Raw genomic sequence first — 18,586 nt, 5'->3', positions numbered from 1 at the left:
CCTTTGGATGGCTAATAGTCCATTGTATATATGTATCACATCTTCTTTATCCATTCATCTGTCGATGGACATTTAGTTTGCTTCCATGTCCTGGAAGCAAGTCTCTAGCTTGTCAACATTAAGGTTGAACATATCATTGTCCAGTTTGGGATTTTAAAGGCAAATTGAAGACAATATAACAACTGAATATTTTAAAAGAAGAGTCAATAGAGATCAAGGAATTCTAATATATTTTCCTTTTTTTAAACAAATACATAAAGCTCTTTACCATTTCCCTCAATTATTTTGATTAACATTAGAGTCAGATCTTTCAGAGCATCATTATACCAATTTTCACAGCCTGATGTAAGGACTCATTTCACAGAAATAACCATGACTAGCATTAATAGATGAATGTCAGTGTCATAACACAAGATTATAAGGCATATTTACATCATCTTAACATACATACAGAACACCATACACATACACAAAAAAATCACAGATCCAGAACAAATAAGATTCAATCTCCTAGACAGCTTACATTTATAGGCTTTGCCTGAACCTTTCTTTTTTTTTTTTTTTTTGCTATTTTTTCATAATTTTTTCTTTCCAAGCAGCAAACAAATCTTCCCTACGTCTTGTGAATTATTTGTAACATTGTGCTCATGCAAACATAATACTTGTTTTATTGTATTAACATTTAAACAGTTTTGGATTTGGGTCCCCAAACCGTGATCTAACATTTTACTTGATGTGGCTTCATCCATATTGTCACTTTACTTGGAGTGATATGATGATTTTGTTTTTGGTGAGTTACAAAATGACAAACATGACCACAGTTCAAAAATCAAGATTCTAAGCTTCTTGGTCATGCACATTTTGCTTTCATTCTTGCAAAACGGTTTGAATCAGGAACACCATCTGATTCAACATGTACGAGTTTTCCTTTTTAAAAATCATATTTCTAGAAACAACAACAACAACAAAAAGAATGAAAGAAAATACTGTCCCACATCCACTGTTCACAAAAAGGAAGAGCAGCAAGAATCACACTGACCATTGTTAGTACCCGGTCAGGTGGTGACACCGTAGTAAACACTGAACGTCATTGAAATACTGCAGGAATGTGATAATTACTATAACCCATACTTCTGTAACAGTTCAGACTGCCACTGGCGTTTGCGCTCTGGAAAATAATCTGGAATGTGGATTTTTTTAAAATCCTGAATACACTTTTTCATTTCTTCTTCCACACTTAGCTTCTCACAGACTTTCTTTTTGGAAAGATTGGTTTCCCGGGATTTGCTGATGAGTGTCTGAAAGAGTTCACTGTTTCTGCGTTTGTCTGGTGGGGGCATCCATTGCACAGGTGCTTTTTTGGAAGGACGATCCAACGTTAAGGTGTTAGGTTGGTGAGCTGTCGCCTGCTGGGCACTGGGTGGGTTGTCCTGGGGAGTGCTTGCCTCTGAGTGGCTGTCACAACTGGAAGTGGAGAGCTCATTACAGGAAGTCCCACTCTCACTTCCTTTATCTGTGACTTTGTCATGTTTCCTATCTTCATGCTCTTGTTTAGGTGACACTATTTTCTGAGATGGTCCTAAAAAGGAAAAAAGGAGTACGAAAACTGAGTAAGAAGTGCGAAGGTCAAATTAAGCAAGCTTTATATTTTTTATATTAAACCAAGAACATTTAAGAAAAATGCCGTTTGTTGCACTAGTTTATATTTGAAGGATTAAATACAACACCTGGTGTTGTTAATGTATATTGAAACATGCAACATGGTGATTAATTATTTATAACAATAAAATTCGGGAGGTTTGCTTGATGAGCATTTATGCTATAAAAGATTTTCAGTAACTTTATGCCAAAAGAGATTTTTGTTATTTCAGTTACTAGTTCCTGAAATCTGAAAAAGATATCATATATAAATATTTTGCTAGTCCCATAACTATTTCACTAGACAGTTCAGTTCTGTTTTAGCGAATGGCATTAGTTGTCCTTTGCATATATATTTCACCATTATAAAAGCAGAAAGTGGGCTTCCCTGGTGGCGCAGTGGTTTAGAGTCCGCCTGCCGATGCAGGGAACACGGGTTTGTGCCCCGGTCCGGGAAGATCGCACATGCCGCGGAGCGGCTGGGCCCGTGAGCCATGGCCGCTGAGACTGCGCGTCCGGAGCCTGTGCTCCGCAAAGGGAGAGGCCACAACAGTGAGAGGCCCGCGTACCGCTAAAAAAAAAAAAAAAAAAAAAAAAGCAGAAAGTACCATTGCTCTATTTTACAAAGTAGCAGCATTCTCCAGGCCCAGAAGTGCAATAGCATCATTTGTGCTTCTAAGAGAGAGGCTGGTTTAAATCTTATCCTCCATCTCTTAATCTTGCTTCCTATTTCCTTGGAGAGAATTATGAAAGTGATGTAAAATATATATGTGCCTAATATTATGCTGAAAAATAGGGTTGAAATATAGTATTCTCTTAAATTAAAAGGCTTACCATTTGAGGTAAATTACCTAGGAGGACAATTTTCAGAAAGTGATAGTTTGCCAAGACAATTATTTCAAATACACAAACAGTTTATTTCCAAGAGGGAGCATATATTATTCTCTTTGACTCTGCTGTGGGATTAGGACCTCCATCTAACATTTATTGAATACCACCACATACCCAGAACTATAATAAAACCTTGATTTAACTGGAGCCCAACCATTCAGAAATATAAGTTACCCAAATCTTATTTTTTTCTTGTAGTCAACTTTTATGAACAAGTTATATAAATCAGAATTGAAGGGAAAAGCATCAATATTTTAAGCAATTGCCTAGGGGATTCTGCTGTGCAGCCAGAATTGAGAACAACTGATCTAATTCAGAGGTTTCAACTTTAGCCACATATGGAATTACTTGGAAAGCTTAGATTATTGATGCCTTGGTCTTAACCCCAGACATCCTGCTTTAATGAAATGTTACCTGACCATCAGGTCATTTAATAAATTCAGGTGATTTCAACATGCAGTCAAGATTATGAGCCTTTCCTCAGTCTAACATACATGAATTGAGTTAATAACCAATATGAACAGTTTATATAAGTCAGAAGGTGGGGAAACAAACCAACAAAAATACTTTTCATAATAGCACTTACTAAGTACTACCCACTGTTGGATGTTATCACCAATTTTCCTATTTAAAATCAGAAGAAAAATACATTGATACCAGACATTTAGTTGAGTGGGATTAAAGATTTTTAAAAGCTTTAGAACCTTTCGGAGTGATGAAAATATTCTATATCTTGACTGTAGAGTTAAATATAGGACTGTATACATTTGTGAAAACACAGAATTGCAGAGCTAAAATGGATGGGTTTTTCTGTATGTAAACTATATCTGAATTAACCTAACCAAAAACATACAAAAAATCCAAAAAGCTTTAAAGAATGTGTACTTATTTGAGAGACGGTGTTAACCAATATTTCATACTTCCTTTGTCCATAATACAGTAAAAGCAGAACAAATGCAGATGCTTATGAAAGCTTAGTAAGAAAGTGCACTAATACATTTCAGAAGCATTTGCAACCATGGATTAAAGAAAACAGACACAAACAGTTGTTTCCTTTAAGTCTCTGCCATTTTCATTTATGGTAAGAGAGAAAGGGGGTGAATCTGAGGGATGGGGGTAGAGAAGATACACTTCCTAATACTCCTTGCTGACTTACCCACATCCATTCTGTACCCTCCACTGTCTTTAGTGGCTGATATGGGCACAAACCATGTCCTTAGGCTCCCCTGCCTTGTGGTTTTCAGTTGGATTCAGCCAGCGATAAAGACTGGCAAGATCATGCACTACCTGACCTCACCCCCAGGATTTCTGTGACCTGGTTTCATCTTTGGACCAAAAGGCACAGCCCTGTCTGGAAGCTCCCTCCACTTCTCTCACCTTCCCCCCCTCCCTCTGCCACCCCTCTTTCTGGATTCCATTAAACTAGGCTCACATCTTCAGGCCTACAGGTATCAACCATTTCCACTGTAACTGGCATGAAGATATCGCCTACACTGTTACAAACTGACAATATTCAACTGTGCTCAAATTACTCAACTGGATATGCCTTCTCTTTCTTCTGGGACCTTGACTGATAGACCCATACCGGTCATTAACCATCCATTGACTAGAAGGGTGTTATTTGTAGGATCAGTTTCTTTTTAGTGGCATCAGGTTTTAGTGGCAATAATATTGAAAAGGGAGTGAGTTTGAAGTCCTACTGAACTGGAATCAAATTCCAGCTCTCTGGCAAATAGTCTTGTGGCCTTGAGCAAGATACTTAGCTTCCCTAAGTCTCAATTTCCTTATCTATAAAATGGTAGTGGTAGTACTTCCCTCATAGGGTTATTTTGAGATTAAATAAAATACCATACAAAAGGGCCTAGTACAGTAATTCTCAACATTGAGAGTATATCATTGTAATTTTTTAAAAAATGTACATATGTTCAGTCCCATCTCTGAAGATTTTAAGTTTGCTGAAGGGTTTGTGTGCATGTATTTACATGGAGGTCAGAGTGGTGAAGGAGGTATAGCATCTGCTTATCTAATTATCTTAATGGCAGAATGTGATCCCAAGCTGGCATGATGCCCACCAGCCTAGTAAAATGTAGGATATAAATAAATGGTTTTTACCCTTTCTGTCAATCTTCTGCATTTCTTTAACCAGAAATCTCCATAGAGGAATCTAAGATTTTCATTCCCAATAATGACTAAAGGATTAAATTGCAAATACCTGGGAAAACCAATTTATGTTTAAGGATAAATGATTGATGAGAATTTTTTTCCTGTTAATAGGCAGGGGAATAGAGCATTAGATAAAGATACCCAGGCAGAAAAGTAATAACATCAGAGAGGAAGACAGTACAGAAAGAGGATACTAGGTACCTCCAAAGCAAATGGTTCATTCTGTTTTTATTCACTGGGGAAAAACTGTTTAATGAGCTAGGCTAGCTGTTTATATACAGAGCTATATAAAGTCCATGTGTTAACTAAATAAATTACATATATACAGTTATTATGCCTAATGGCATTATAATTTATTCATGGAAATAAGACTTTTCCCCATCCCCTCCCCAAAATACACACAAGCAAATGCAGACTCCACAATACAGTAGGATGCAACATATGTATGATGGAAATGGATTGCTCTTGTTTGTAGTATAAGATGGAATCTCAAGGAAGACTTCTTTGAAGAAGGCATTGATCAGTTTAGCCAACAGAATTTTATTGAGCACCACTACGTTCCAGGCACTGTGCTGGGATCTAAAGGAAGCACATAATGGGTGCTCCAGTGAAGTTCACAGACTATTTTATGGTATTTTATAACATAAAGTGTTTAAAATGCATGCTGCACTGTAGAATATCTTCCACTATAGACTTTAAACTCTATGAAAAAAAATGGAGGTGGGAACCCGAATTTTCTATGGTCTTAAAAGCACCTTTTTTTTTTCCAAAAAAGAACTTGGAATAGGTACAGATATTAACAAGAATTAATAAATTTACACTTTTATTTCTCATCCCTCCTACTTCTTAAGTTATCTTTGGCAAGATGGACTCCCAATCAAGAGACCAAATAGGTTCAGATGTTTACTTAAGAGAAAATGCATAACTTAATTTTGTCCACAATTTTTGGTTTGTTTTTGAAGTGTAATTGGTCTACAGAGCTATGTTAGTTCCTGCTACACAACATAGTGATTTAATATTTCTATACATTCCAAAGTAGTCACCACAATAAGTCTATTTATGTCACCATACAAAGATATTACTTAGTTATTGACTATATTCCCCACATTGTACATTTCATACCTGTGAATCATTTATTTTGCAACTGGAAGTTTGTACCTCTTAATCTCCCTCACCTATTTCATATCTATCTATCTATCTATCTATCTATCAATCACATCTTCTTTAGCCATTCATGTATTGATTGGCACTTAGATTCCTTCCCCATCTTGGCTATTGCAAATAATGCTGCAATGAATATAGAGGTGCACACATGTTTTCTAGTTAGTATTTTCATTTTCTTTGGGTAAATATCTAGGAGTGGAATTGCTGGATCATATGTTAGTTCTATTTTTAATTTTTTGAAGAACCCACTTTTTTTTTTTTTTTTCTGGTACGCGGGCCTCTCACTGTTGTGGCCTCTCCCGTTGCGGAGCACAGACTCCAGACGCACAGGCTCAGCGGCCATGGCTCACGGGCCCAGCCGCTCCGCGGCATGTGCGATCTTCCCGGACCGGGGCACAAACCCGTGTCCCCCGCACCGGCAGGCAGACTCTCAACCACTGTGCCACCAGGGAAGCCCAAGAACCCACTTTTGAATGTATAGAATACTATGATAGTTCTTTGTATAAATCATTAAGGGTAATAGTCTCCTTTTGATTTATGTCAGAATTTTTGATGAGGCATAATATATTATAAATGCTATTTGATTAAGCATACTTTAAATCATTACTGATAACAGTGGATTGAAATTGGGACAAAGATATAACAATAAAATGATTTATGTGTTTTTTATGACATGAAATGTAAGAAAAATAAATGAATTAAGAGGAAATAATCATTTACTCTGGTTGCTTAGTTTTCTGTGGATGCCTGCTAATTGTAGGCTTCCAGGGATAGTTTAACACTTGACGTCATTCCATTCAATGATCCAAAGCTGCTTGAAATGCCTTAGCACAACATGAATAATAATTTAAATAGCACTAAGTCCTGTATAGATGGGAACAGCATGATGGTCAGAAACTTCTCTGTGTTTCTTCCGATAATAATATAATCAAATATATATCTAAGTGATCTTCCTAAAAGCATTTTGCCCTCTGAGTTGCAGCACCAATCAGACAGCATAAGAAGAGAAAATGAAGTATGATTTGGTGGCTTAATCAGCTGGGCTTTCTTCCATCACATAAAGAGACTAATGAATAATTATTAGAATAGGCAACAAATCAGTGAACGAGCAAATCTCACACCTATTTAAGATTTAATTTTAAAAAGGAATTAGTTATTTAAAAGTCCAATATATATGTGCAGCTAGAAACTTTCCAAAAAGTATTTGGAAAATTAAATCTTCCACTTTTCATTTGACTATGTGCCATTAAATAGACTAGGATTTTCATCCAGGAGTTGATTGTCTTTCAGGGGGATTTATAGCCTTACCTAGGAGACCTGCAAGCCAGCTACCTAGGTCATGCTGCTCCACAACTAATTTTTAAAAGAACAGTCAGTACACACATGCACACACACGTAACGTACATTCTGTTCCTTTATTATGCTCACACCTTTCTTCACTGTGGGAAAAGCCTTGGAAGATCTGAGTCTGAGCTTGTCTCAGCCTCTCTAGGCAAGTACTTTGTGCTGGTCATATCACCTCTCTAATATTTGGTCTTGCTGGTTAAAATTTTTGGCTTGGCCCCTAGATTCATTTATGTTATAAAGTTCTATAATTCTAAATTATATAATGAATAGGAAAGACTTTTCCATGTAATAAAATTCTAATCAAATATTAAATATAAAACATGAAAGAGTCCCCGTTAATAGAAATTACCTCTTAGAATGGAGAAACAAATTCAATTTCAACTTAAGTACTTCACAGAATTACAGGGTTCAAGGATAACTTTCTTCCACGTTCATTGATAGGAAGGGTAGTTCTATAAGAGATTATCAACTTACATTTGTTTCATTAAATCTATCCTTGTCACTGAAACGCCAGCAATGAGAATGATGCTTAAGGCAACACAGTGCAGATTGGCTGAGCTCACATCCTAGTTCAAGGACTTACTAGGTGTGCTTTTTTGGCCAGGTTACTTACTTTCTTTGGGCCTCTGTTTTCTCATGTTTAAACTTCACTGAGTTGCAGCAAGGATTCAGTGAGCTAGCACATGTGAAGTACTCAGGATGTGCCCGGCAAGTGTAAATGCTCACAGTGTTCATTATTATTATTATACAGAATAAATATCCAGTGCTATTTGGCTACAGTATGGCATAGCTGTTTATCTGAATATTGACAGTACTGAATGAGGAATCCAAATATTTCCACTCTAATTTTGGTCCACACATAGAACCCATGAACATATGAATTTCAGGCAAGTCACTTATTTCTCTAAGCCTGAGTATTTTTTAGTCTATTAAAAATGAAATAAGAATAGTAATTCCATGGCTTCCCTGGTGGAGCAGTGGTTGATAGTCCGCCTGCCGATGCAGGGGACACAGGTTCGTGCCCCGGTCCGGGAGGATCCCACGTGCCACGGAGCGGCTGGGCCCGTGGGCCATGGCCGCTGGGCCTGCGTGTCCGGGGCCTGTGCTCCGCAACGGGAGAGGCCACAACAGTGAGAGGCCCACATACCGCAAAAACAAAAACAAAAACAAAAACAGAAACAAAAACAAGAATAGTAATTCCTAGTCATATAGCCATAATAAGAAAGGAGATAATAGATGTCAAAGCAATTTTGCTGTAAAGTTCTCTATAAGTGATTTGAGAGGCTATTAAGTATTGAATTCTCATGTCCAAAAAGGAACTTATTTGAGAAAATAAAACACAAATGCTCTCTTTTGAGTTATTAAAATGTGTGAATTAAAAGTAATAGTAAAAACATTACATTAAACAAAATATACTACATTGAAGGTATCACAATGGGCCAAAACTTGTAAAACTGGGCAAAATGGGGTTTTCAATTAATTACATTGGGTTTTATTATACTGATAGAAAAAGGAGGAAATGATAGCTTTTCTAAGTCATTTGGGTGAATAGTGTCATACAGAAAGTAATCATTAATATTTTTATCTTTAAAAAAGGCATGTGACTACTGGGTAGTGCTGGGTGTAGACACATTCAGTACTAGTACTTCTTTATTTTTTTCTCAGAATACACAGGGATTTCCAAGTAAGGTCTATGTGGATAACTGCACACTTGAAAAAACCTTTTATTTTAATCTCTTTACCTGCCTAGTGATGATAAAAAAGACTGAATATGTAAAATGTGTCTTCCACAGGCACAATTCCCAGAAGGGAAATTACCCTTTAATAGTACTAAACTCAATGGTGTGTGAATGGTTATGTGGTACTTGAACAGAATGAACCAATCTGTCTTAAATATTAGCACCACATGCCTCTAAGTATTAAGCAGTTTAGTCAAAAAGGGAAAAAGTCCATTTCAATTTGATAAACATTTGTTGAGCAGCTACTATGTACCAGGCCTCACAGTGTTAGTTTCAAGAGGAAGGACACACACACACACACACACACACACACACACACACACACACACACACACAGAGTCCCTGGAATCAAGTAGTCCAAGCTTAGTGTGACAAGCACAGTAATGCAGCTATATCTGAAGTGTGAATGGGACAGGAAGGAGAGAGCAGGAGTAAATGGTGATTGGAATGAGCTAAGGAAAGGGGATCATTTTTAATTCATCAGTTAAAATCTGCATATAAACTATAGTCAGCCCTCCTCTGTATCTGTGATTCCCCCCTTAGCTGAAGTATTGAAAACTAAATTGAAATTTAAAGATCATATGGGAGATGCATTCATCTTAGAGTAAAAAGGCTATTTGAATGAATAAAAACTAATTTTTATTTATTTTTTAAATTTTTTATTATTTTTAAAGTTTTTTTGTTAGTTATCTATTTTATACATATTAGTGTATATATGTCAATCCCAATCTCCCAGTTCATCCCACCACCACCACCACCCCACCACTTAAAAACTAATTTTTATATGAGAAAAATTAAACTCATTTCTTTATGTTTTTTATAATCTCTACTATCATTACTTGACCACTTCTATGAATGAAAGTGAATAGGAAAGAAAAGTAAAGAAGGGTAATTTGAAAAGAGAAACATTTTGTGGTATTCTTTCTTCCACACTGACATGATTGGCCACTAACCCACTCTTCTGATTCTTCTTGTACCTGTTAAGTTTTTACTCTATCTTTTTATTTACAGTGTATCTCCCTGTCCTTAAATTGTAAATGCCTTGAAGACAGAAGCTGTGCCTTTGTAGCCTATCATGAAGCCTTCATCAGAGTAATTGCTTAACCAAATTAATAAAATGAAAATGATCTTCACTCCTTTGAATTTCTATAGTATCTACTACTGACTGAATTTCTATAGTATCTACTACTGACTATATCATTTGTTTGGTACTTAGCATTCACTACCTTTTATGTTACTAAATATTCATCTAAATGACCACTGAGTAGTAATGATGCTCCCATAATCCACACACAAATGTCCGTTCCAAAGTCACATATCCAGTGTCCTATCTTCCTCAAAAGCGTTATACAGTTGACCCTTGAACAACATGGAGGTTAGGGACACCTTCTGTGCAGTGAACAATCTGAGTATAAGTTACAGTCAGCCCTCCATACCTGTGGCTCCTCTGTATTTATGGTTCTGTATTCTCAGATTCAACCAACCATGGATCGTGTAGTACTGTAGTATTTATTACTGAAAAAATTTGCATATAAGTGGACCCACACAGTTGGAACCTATGTTGTTCAAGGGTCAACTGTAATTTCCATGAGGTCAGAGACTGTGTCTTAAGTTTCCTTGTATCACTCAGTTCAAGAGGCTGATTTGTTTTATCATTGAATCAAAGATACTAATAAGTGAATAAGAAAAAGTAATGTAGCACTAGGAAAAAATATACGAGAAAATATACATTTAATGGAACGTATTTTGGAGGAAGTTTTAAAAGTAATCTTATTGCCTTCCTCCCATTCTATAAATCTGTATCTTCCTGTTAGTTATTTCTATAGATTATACCCAAGTCACCTTTGACTACCCAATGGATTCATCTTTTATTTCCAATTATTTTCCAAGTGTTTTTAATTCTACTCTTCCACTGGCACTTGAATCTACCCCTTCATTTCTATTCCCATTTTCACCACTTATAACTGGTTTCTCATTATTTCCTACTGTCTCTTAACCAGTTCTCTGACTCCATTTTAGTTTGATTTCAAACTATTCCCTACATCATTGCTAAATAAATATTCCTAAAGTCTAATTCCATGTACAGAAACCTTCTAAATAGTTCCTTTGCACATAGAATGAAAACTCTGTGCCACATTTTGGCACTGAAAACTGTCCTCAGTGTGACCCAAATGATTATTGCAGCCTATCTTGTAATGTTCCCCATATATCAGCCAAAATACACTTATTGTTCCTGGTAAACGCCTTGCTTTATCCATGCTATTTCCCTCCTTCTGGATTGTATACCTTCCTTGCTCCAAAGGACAGTAACACTTTCAAAGCCTGCTCCAAATGGTGCTTTCAGCATCAAACCTTCCATTCTCACATTTGGATGTGATTACTTGCTCTCTAATGACCCACTGCACTTTGTTTGAGTCTACCAAGTATTGAGCTTATCTTGTCTCAAATAATAGTTATTTTTATACTAATTTTAACTTGCATCCCTGAGTTCTGCCCCACAAGACACACACACAAACACTCATACAATCTCTGTTAGTCATTATTGAACAGAGATTTTATTTTATCTTTGTATTTCCTGGAGCTCCACCCTCATGACAAAGCTCATAATTATTCAGTAACTATCGAACTGAATAAAGTGAAATTAGTATAATCTACAAAAGAATGTCTAAGCACATAGGGAATTTTTTATCCCCAAAGAAGTTTTGTTTTGTTTTGTAACTAAAAGAGATAAACCCAAGTATAACTAAGCTCATAGGGTATAACAAAAACAAACAAAAAATAAGGGTGAAGATATGAACTTTCAGCAGTGATCTATAAGAAGGACCTCACAGTCTCTCTAGTAAGTGAAAATATTCTTTCGAGAAAGTCCCTATGTTATCTCCTTCAGGTTACAAAAGAGAAGTGAAAAGTTTTGGGGAACCACATATAATAATGAAAGACATTTTTCTTTGTTGTGCAGAGAATTCTACATCACTTATGTGATTGTACCTGATGCGTGCACATAAATATGCCTAGGAGAAAAGGTATTAAGTGTTCACTTGTCCATTCAGAATCCCTGTCACATGCAAAATGTTTACCAACACCTTGCAAGAAGTCTACATTTAAAACTGGTCTTCATATTCACTCACGGGAGCTAAGATTCTGTGGCACATGTACCCATTTTGTATTAAAAATTAAAAATAATAAACAAGAACTCCAGAAAGATGCCCTGGCTTCTTTTGAATCTTGAAATTAAGATCTGCTCATTCCCAGGTTCCCAGATTTGAATTCACCATACCTTATTATTGATGGATGTCTGACATTGTCCCCATGTGCCGAAGTAGTCATCTTCTAATGATCTCCTTTATCACAGGCACATACTGTATAAGAGGGATAATTTACCCGGCTTTCAAATTTGTGAACACAAGCCCACTCATGCTTGTTCCATATCTGTAACTTGTGGATCTTAATACCTACATGGTGCTTGGCAAGGATTGAGGGGTTGTATCCACAGCACATCTGATGGCCGTGGGAGGATAAAAAGGAGCCCTGTAACTATAGGTTGGGGTGCACTTAGGGTGTGCTGTGTATAACAAATTGAAATGAACAAAAACCCATGCTGGTTGTAAATTATCCTTGCCTGTTACAAACTGCTAAAAGAAAAAACCTGATGACAACAGAGGAAGCAGAGTTTGTGAGGAGGCAAAAACAAAACAAAACAAAAGGAAACAAACAAACAAACAAACAAAACCAGGCTAATACTCTTGGGTCCCAGGAGCAGCAGTGATTGCCGGCAGAAAGTCATAGCTAAGGGGATTTGCTTGTCAGATCTCTTCAGAATCTGAGTGCCTTCCTACCAATAAACATTTCCAAGTACTTCCAACAATGGCCAGCGAGATGACACTTCTTACAGCTGCCATACTGTTTAATGTGAGTGCCACCTCTTTTCCCTTTGAGATGTATAAAAGCGTACCTGTTATAGAAGCAGCTATACAGTGAATGGAAAAAGGAAACATAAATGTTTACAGCAGGGTTTAATTTCATGTTGTGTGACAACGAAAAACTGCTCAGCCTTTGAAAACAGCAAGACAGTGTTTGAAGTAAAGTTCTGACACCTACTAGCTATGTGCCAAAATGTTTCTTTGAGATTCATTTTCCAATTTTGCTTAAGAAGGATTAAAACTATGGTACCTCCCTCCTAAAACTGCTTTAAGGAAGGCTATGTATGAGGAAGAGCCTAACAGTAGGCTGAAAAGTGGCCCCAGAAAAGACATCCCGTCCTAATCCTTGGAACCTGTAAATGTCACCTCATAGGACAAAGTCTTAGCAGTTGTGATGAAGGATTTGGGGTTGGTGAAATTATTCTGGATTTTCCGGTTGGACTCTAAATTAATTACAGGTATCCTTGCAAGAAGGAGTTAGAGGGAGATTTCATACACATACAGGAGGAGGATGCAATGTGGTCACGGAGTCAGAGACTGGAGTGATTTGGCTGCAAATCAAGGAATGCTAGCAACCACCAGAAGCTGGAAGGGGCAAGTTTCCCCTGGAACCTCTGGAGGCAGTGTGGCACTGCTGTCACCTTGATTTCAGCCTGGTGAAAATGATTTTGCCCTTCACCCTTCTGGAACTATGAGACAATAAATTTCTGTTGTTTTAAGCCAGCAAATTTATGGTAATTTGTTACAACAGCCATTGGAAACTAACACAAGTCTATTTAGTCTAATGTCTGGCCCTTGGTCAATGCTGAGTTATGGCATTTATATAAGTGAGCATGGTATTATCCTTAATAATGGATGATATTGGATCTGAATTATGGGATCTTAGTTTCTCGACTAAAACACAATCTCTTGCAATCTCTGCCAAAATGCCATCCTGTATCTTTTCCAAATAATAGCCCTTAAGATTTTGGAAAACAGTTATCATGTCTAGTGTAAGTTTTCCCCAATTATGTAAATCAACTATTATTTGCATAATGAATTTTACAGTTCCCTAACGATGTCACATCTGTTCCCACAATACACTCTTCTCTTTCTACACACACACACACACACACACACACACACACACACACACACACTCACCTTCCCCACCCTACATACACACATTATATATATACATATATCACAAACTGTCTCTCATCTATAACTGATTCCATACACATCTCTAGCGCCCGACCATTCTTTGACATACTAGCACCAGATTTTACCGCTTTCTGGACATCTAAACTTCAAACACCATATGCCAAAAAATGACGAATGACCTCACTATTCTTTCCCCTATAAACCAGTTCCTCCTCTAACGTTTTCTATTTTTCTTTTTTATAAAAGCACCACAATCTTCTGAATCTCATAGGTTTGAAATCTTAGTCATCTTCATTATTCCTGTTCCTACCCCTCTATTGATCCCTTCCTCATATGAACAGTTACCTAACCCTACTGAGTGCTCTTTGATAGCATCTCAATCATTTCCCTCATTCCAGTTGTCACCCTCACAATTATGATCCTTGTTAATCTTTTGTAATGACCTTTTAACCTCTTACTGAATCCACTGAAATGACATTCTAGAGATTTTTTCATCTCTAGTATCTACCTCCTGTTATCCACGCTGAGAACCTAGATACATATCACTGAAACATAGCTCTTCTTATAGTATCTGTTCTCTGAAAATGACAATGGCTTTCAAAACAAATCCAAATTTCTTACCACACAAACAAGACTTCCCATGACATGGTCCCAGTTTAAACTCCAAAACTCATTTTCTATTACCAACCTATTCAAGCCAAATTAGAGATAATTAGTATTATCCTAAACACCATGTGTATTTTTGTCTTTAATTCTTCACCTATGCAAATGATAGGTTGATCTCTGTTTTGTATCATACTTATACATATGGAGTAAATTCTTTATTGCCTGTGTGTGTATGTGTGTCTGAAAATATATGTGGCACCCCTAACCATCTATGTAATAGACTCCGAGCCCAAGGAGTTTATTTATAACCTAGACTGGGACAACCATAATACCTTACCCACCCAGCCCCATATTCTAAGGTGAAGATGACAGGTAGGAGGCAAGCAACCTGGGTAGTTCAATAGCAGGAAATCCCTGGGATATTTTAAACTGTTGATGGGGGGAAAGAAAGAGAAGACCTTTACATGTCTGGTGAAACGCTCTTGGATGTGACTTCAGATGACTAAGTGCCCAGCCCCCAACTAGAGTAGAAGAGAATGAGAGAGGAAAGGAAGCCTTAACAGTGTTGGGGGTGTCTGACTCAGTGATCCCTCTAGCCAGTTCCACCTGTTGGACAAGTATTTTAGACAGAATAAAATATTAATCTCACCAGAAAAATCCTTTTTATAAACCTGTTTAGATATTTTATTAGATGCAAACAGCCTTGAAATATAACTGAAATCTCTCTTCTTGAAGCAAGTTGAGTGACATGGTTGTATTCGTCATTGGAAAACTCTGATGCTTAATGCTTAATGCATAAACAAATATTTTATGTTACTGGTCAGAAAAGTTGGGGAAATTTAGAATGAGTTAGGTAGAAATAAATATATAATCAGTGTGTATTTATGAACAAATCATTTCAAAAGTAATATATACAACTGAAAGCCTGTCAAGGACTTACTTTTATTCTACTAACGGGACCATGGGCCCCCCATCCCTGTGTTAAAACCTGTGACCAGGGTGGGGAAGGCACTGCTATTGTTCCAGACCTATCCTCATCCATTCCTTAGTCCTGGGGGAAAAGGTCTGTTTCAAGAAGGAGACTGGGGTGCAAAGTAAACACAAAGATATACACACACACAAAGTTGATATTGCTTTATTATGTAAATGTGCTTAAATTAAAAAATCATGACGGTTTGGAGTAAAGTAACTGTATCGCACCATCCCATAGCAACACATCACCGTGTGTCATGTTTTTCTGTGTGTCACTAGTAAAGGAGATGAGCTGAAGCAAACATAATAATACAAGCAGGGCAGTTTTATACTTAGTTCATATTTTACCAAGTGAGTCAAAGGTTGTACTGATACTGAACATTTATTGAATGCTTACTATGGACCAGGCACCATGCTAAGTGCAATATGCTAGCATTGTACCTACAACTCACAATAACTTTATGAAGGAAGCACCTATTATGACTATTTTACACATGAGGAAAGCGAGGCATAGAGAGGTTATATTACCTGATGGGTCACATTTGGAAGTGGCAGAAACAGGAGTCAGAGGCAGATGTCTGACTTCAGAGCTTATGCTGAGTTAGGCTCTGAGATGCATTGCCTCAAAAACCCTGAAAACATTGTTAACGCCATGAAATCCTAAACTAGATCTACAACTAGTCATGAATTTCAAGCCCTGAAAAGATTAAACTCAGATGCACATCTGTGAAAATTTTGGGATAAAAGTGTCTAACTCTACTTGACTATGATAATTTCTGTAGATCATTTGTAATATTCAATTATGTTATAACATGTCTATTTAAAAAAAAACAAATTAAAAAGTCTAAATGTGTAAAAATGCAGATTGTGCTTTCTAACTCAGTTCCTTGAGATTATTACTGGGACCAAAACACTTTAACCAGGAAATGTGTAACAAATGTAAGATTTTCCCATTTTGAAACAAATGCTTATGTTGTTATATCTTCTGAAACACATATTTTTGTAAATTTAGACCTATAAAAAAGGCTCTTTTACATTAACTGGGTAGGCACAGATCAAGAAACAAGTACGGTTTAAATGAAAATTATATATTTAAATGTGAATTCCACTTTAAACTTTACAGAGTGAAAATAATTAAGAAGGAGATAAGAAGATGTAGAATTATAGCAGAAAAGAAACAGAGAGGATGAGGGAATTATCTCAGGACTCATGACTTGCCAAATTCTATAATATATTCCAAAATATCAGAATTAGATTTGTATAATACGGCATCTTTAAGACTGAACCTTTCAATGATGTGTGTCTCTTGATCAGGAAAGGTTCTGACAAAGGCCAGATGTGTTTGCTAAGAGCTTTTGGAGCCTAATTAAATAATGAGTAGATTCTGTCAGGGTTGAGATGCCTTGAACTTTTCATGTCACTTCATAGTGCACTTTAGTCTAAACCTAATATTTCAATAACAGCAGTAACATCAATCTTCCTTTCTGACATTAAAGCCTTACAGATGAAAAGATTGTGAGGTGGTACCTGTGAAACTATTACAAGATAAAAAGATGTACTGGTAGCGCCTTCTGTGTAGATCAATCAATATGGTTATGTAAAGGGAGAATTTGCACTGGGAATACATTAGGAAAACCATGTTTAATTACAAGATATATTAATGATTATTCATTAAAAGCTTGAAGATAGCACTTTTTAAATATAGGCAGCATAACTAAAAGAGTATGCCCCCAGTGTGATGCATATTGAATAACTCTTCATGAAGTGCTGAGAACACAGGATTCACAGAAATGAGTAGTCTGCTTTGACTTTATGTAGTTCAGTGAAAGTGATCTGGGGTGGTCATTCTTTGTTCACTTTATAAAACTTACTTAAACAAACTATGTACAATTTGAATGAAAAATTCAAATATATGCATTCCTTTTAGGGTAAAAATTTCCATAACAAGGAGCTAAACTAGAGCTACAATTACTCAATAATGAGAACTATATATAAAGATCACTACTTAGTTAGAAATTATGATTTACATTATAATTGATTTTAGTACAACTATGACTGTATGTCAGCATTACAGAAGTACAAAAAAAAAGTGAAATCAATGATTAAAGACTCCCAGCTCCTCTGCTTGAATGACTGGGTGCTCCATGTGCCTTTAATAAACAGTGAAATACTTTGCAAGCAACACTGCAAAGGCTAAAGGTCACAGAAGATTCTGATTTTGTAGATCAAAGAGCAAATGAGAATGGTTAATGTTTGTCTTTATTGGTTTAATTCTATCAATTTCTATCATTTTTGTTTACAACAGCAAAAACATGCATATAATTAGAAAAAAAACTTTATAATGGAAATCTCAAATAAACAACCTAACTTTAAACCTAAATCAATTAGAGAAAGAAGAACAAAAAACCCCCAATTTAGCAGAAGGAAAGAAATCGTAAAGATCAGAACAGAAATAAATGAAAAAGAAATGAAGGAAACGATAGCAAAGATCAATAAATGGTACATAGACCAGGCTGAGATGATCACACTTGACCTATTTGGTGACATAAGAAGTTCAGGTAGAATTCAAGAAACCAGTATTGAAAGAAGCCCCAGGAAATGGTGATAGGCTAAGAAATCCTGTGTCCATTACAGAGTTTTACTCTTTGAGTAAAAAAGGTGAACACAGCCTTTAAGAAGAGGTTCCACTCAGCTTTCTTAGAAAGAAAATTTCTCAATTACCCCAGCAATTATCCCTGTACTATTCACTTACATTCTCTGTGAAAACAGTTCCTAATCATTGCCATAACTGTAATACAGTAATTGCATTCAGTGTTTAACCAAAGGCACTGTTGCTAATTATTTTTACAACAGTTTTACTGAGTCAATACCGATCAGTGTCATCTCTCATATTTGCCCTGTGTTTCCTGCCAGCTGCTAGCAGGGGAAGTAATTACCTGGGAGCAGAGCCACAGGGATCTTCAGAGAACTGCACCACCACCAGAATACATCTTAATGAGTAGC

At 36.5% G+C, this 18,586-nt stretch overlaps 1 protein-coding gene across 1 annotated transcript in view; it reads right to left on the bottom strand.

The window, feature by feature from the left end:
* Positions 1–223: 223 nt before the first annotated feature.
* Positions 224–18,586, bottom strand: part of KCTD8 (potassium channel tetramerization domain containing 8) — a 254,259-nt gene continuing 235,896 nt past the window's right edge. Inside the window, exon 2 of the mRNA XM_060011757.1 lies at positions 224–1,579. Coding sequence (XP_059867740.1) covers positions 1,119–1,579 — 461 coding nt within the window. The 3' untranslated portion in view covers positions 224–1,118. The remainder of the gene's footprint in view (positions 1,580–18,586) is intronic.

This window comes from Delphinus delphis, chromosome 5 (assembly GCF_949987515.2).
Source record: "Delphinus delphis chromosome 5, mDelDel1.2, whole genome shotgun sequence".
In the NCBI taxonomy this organism is placed as follows: domain Eukaryota; kingdom Metazoa; phylum Chordata; class Mammalia; order Artiodactyla; family Delphinidae; genus Delphinus; species Delphinus delphis.
Note: the sequence above shows the minus strand (reverse complement) of the source record. Positions and strands in the feature narration are given on the sequence as shown.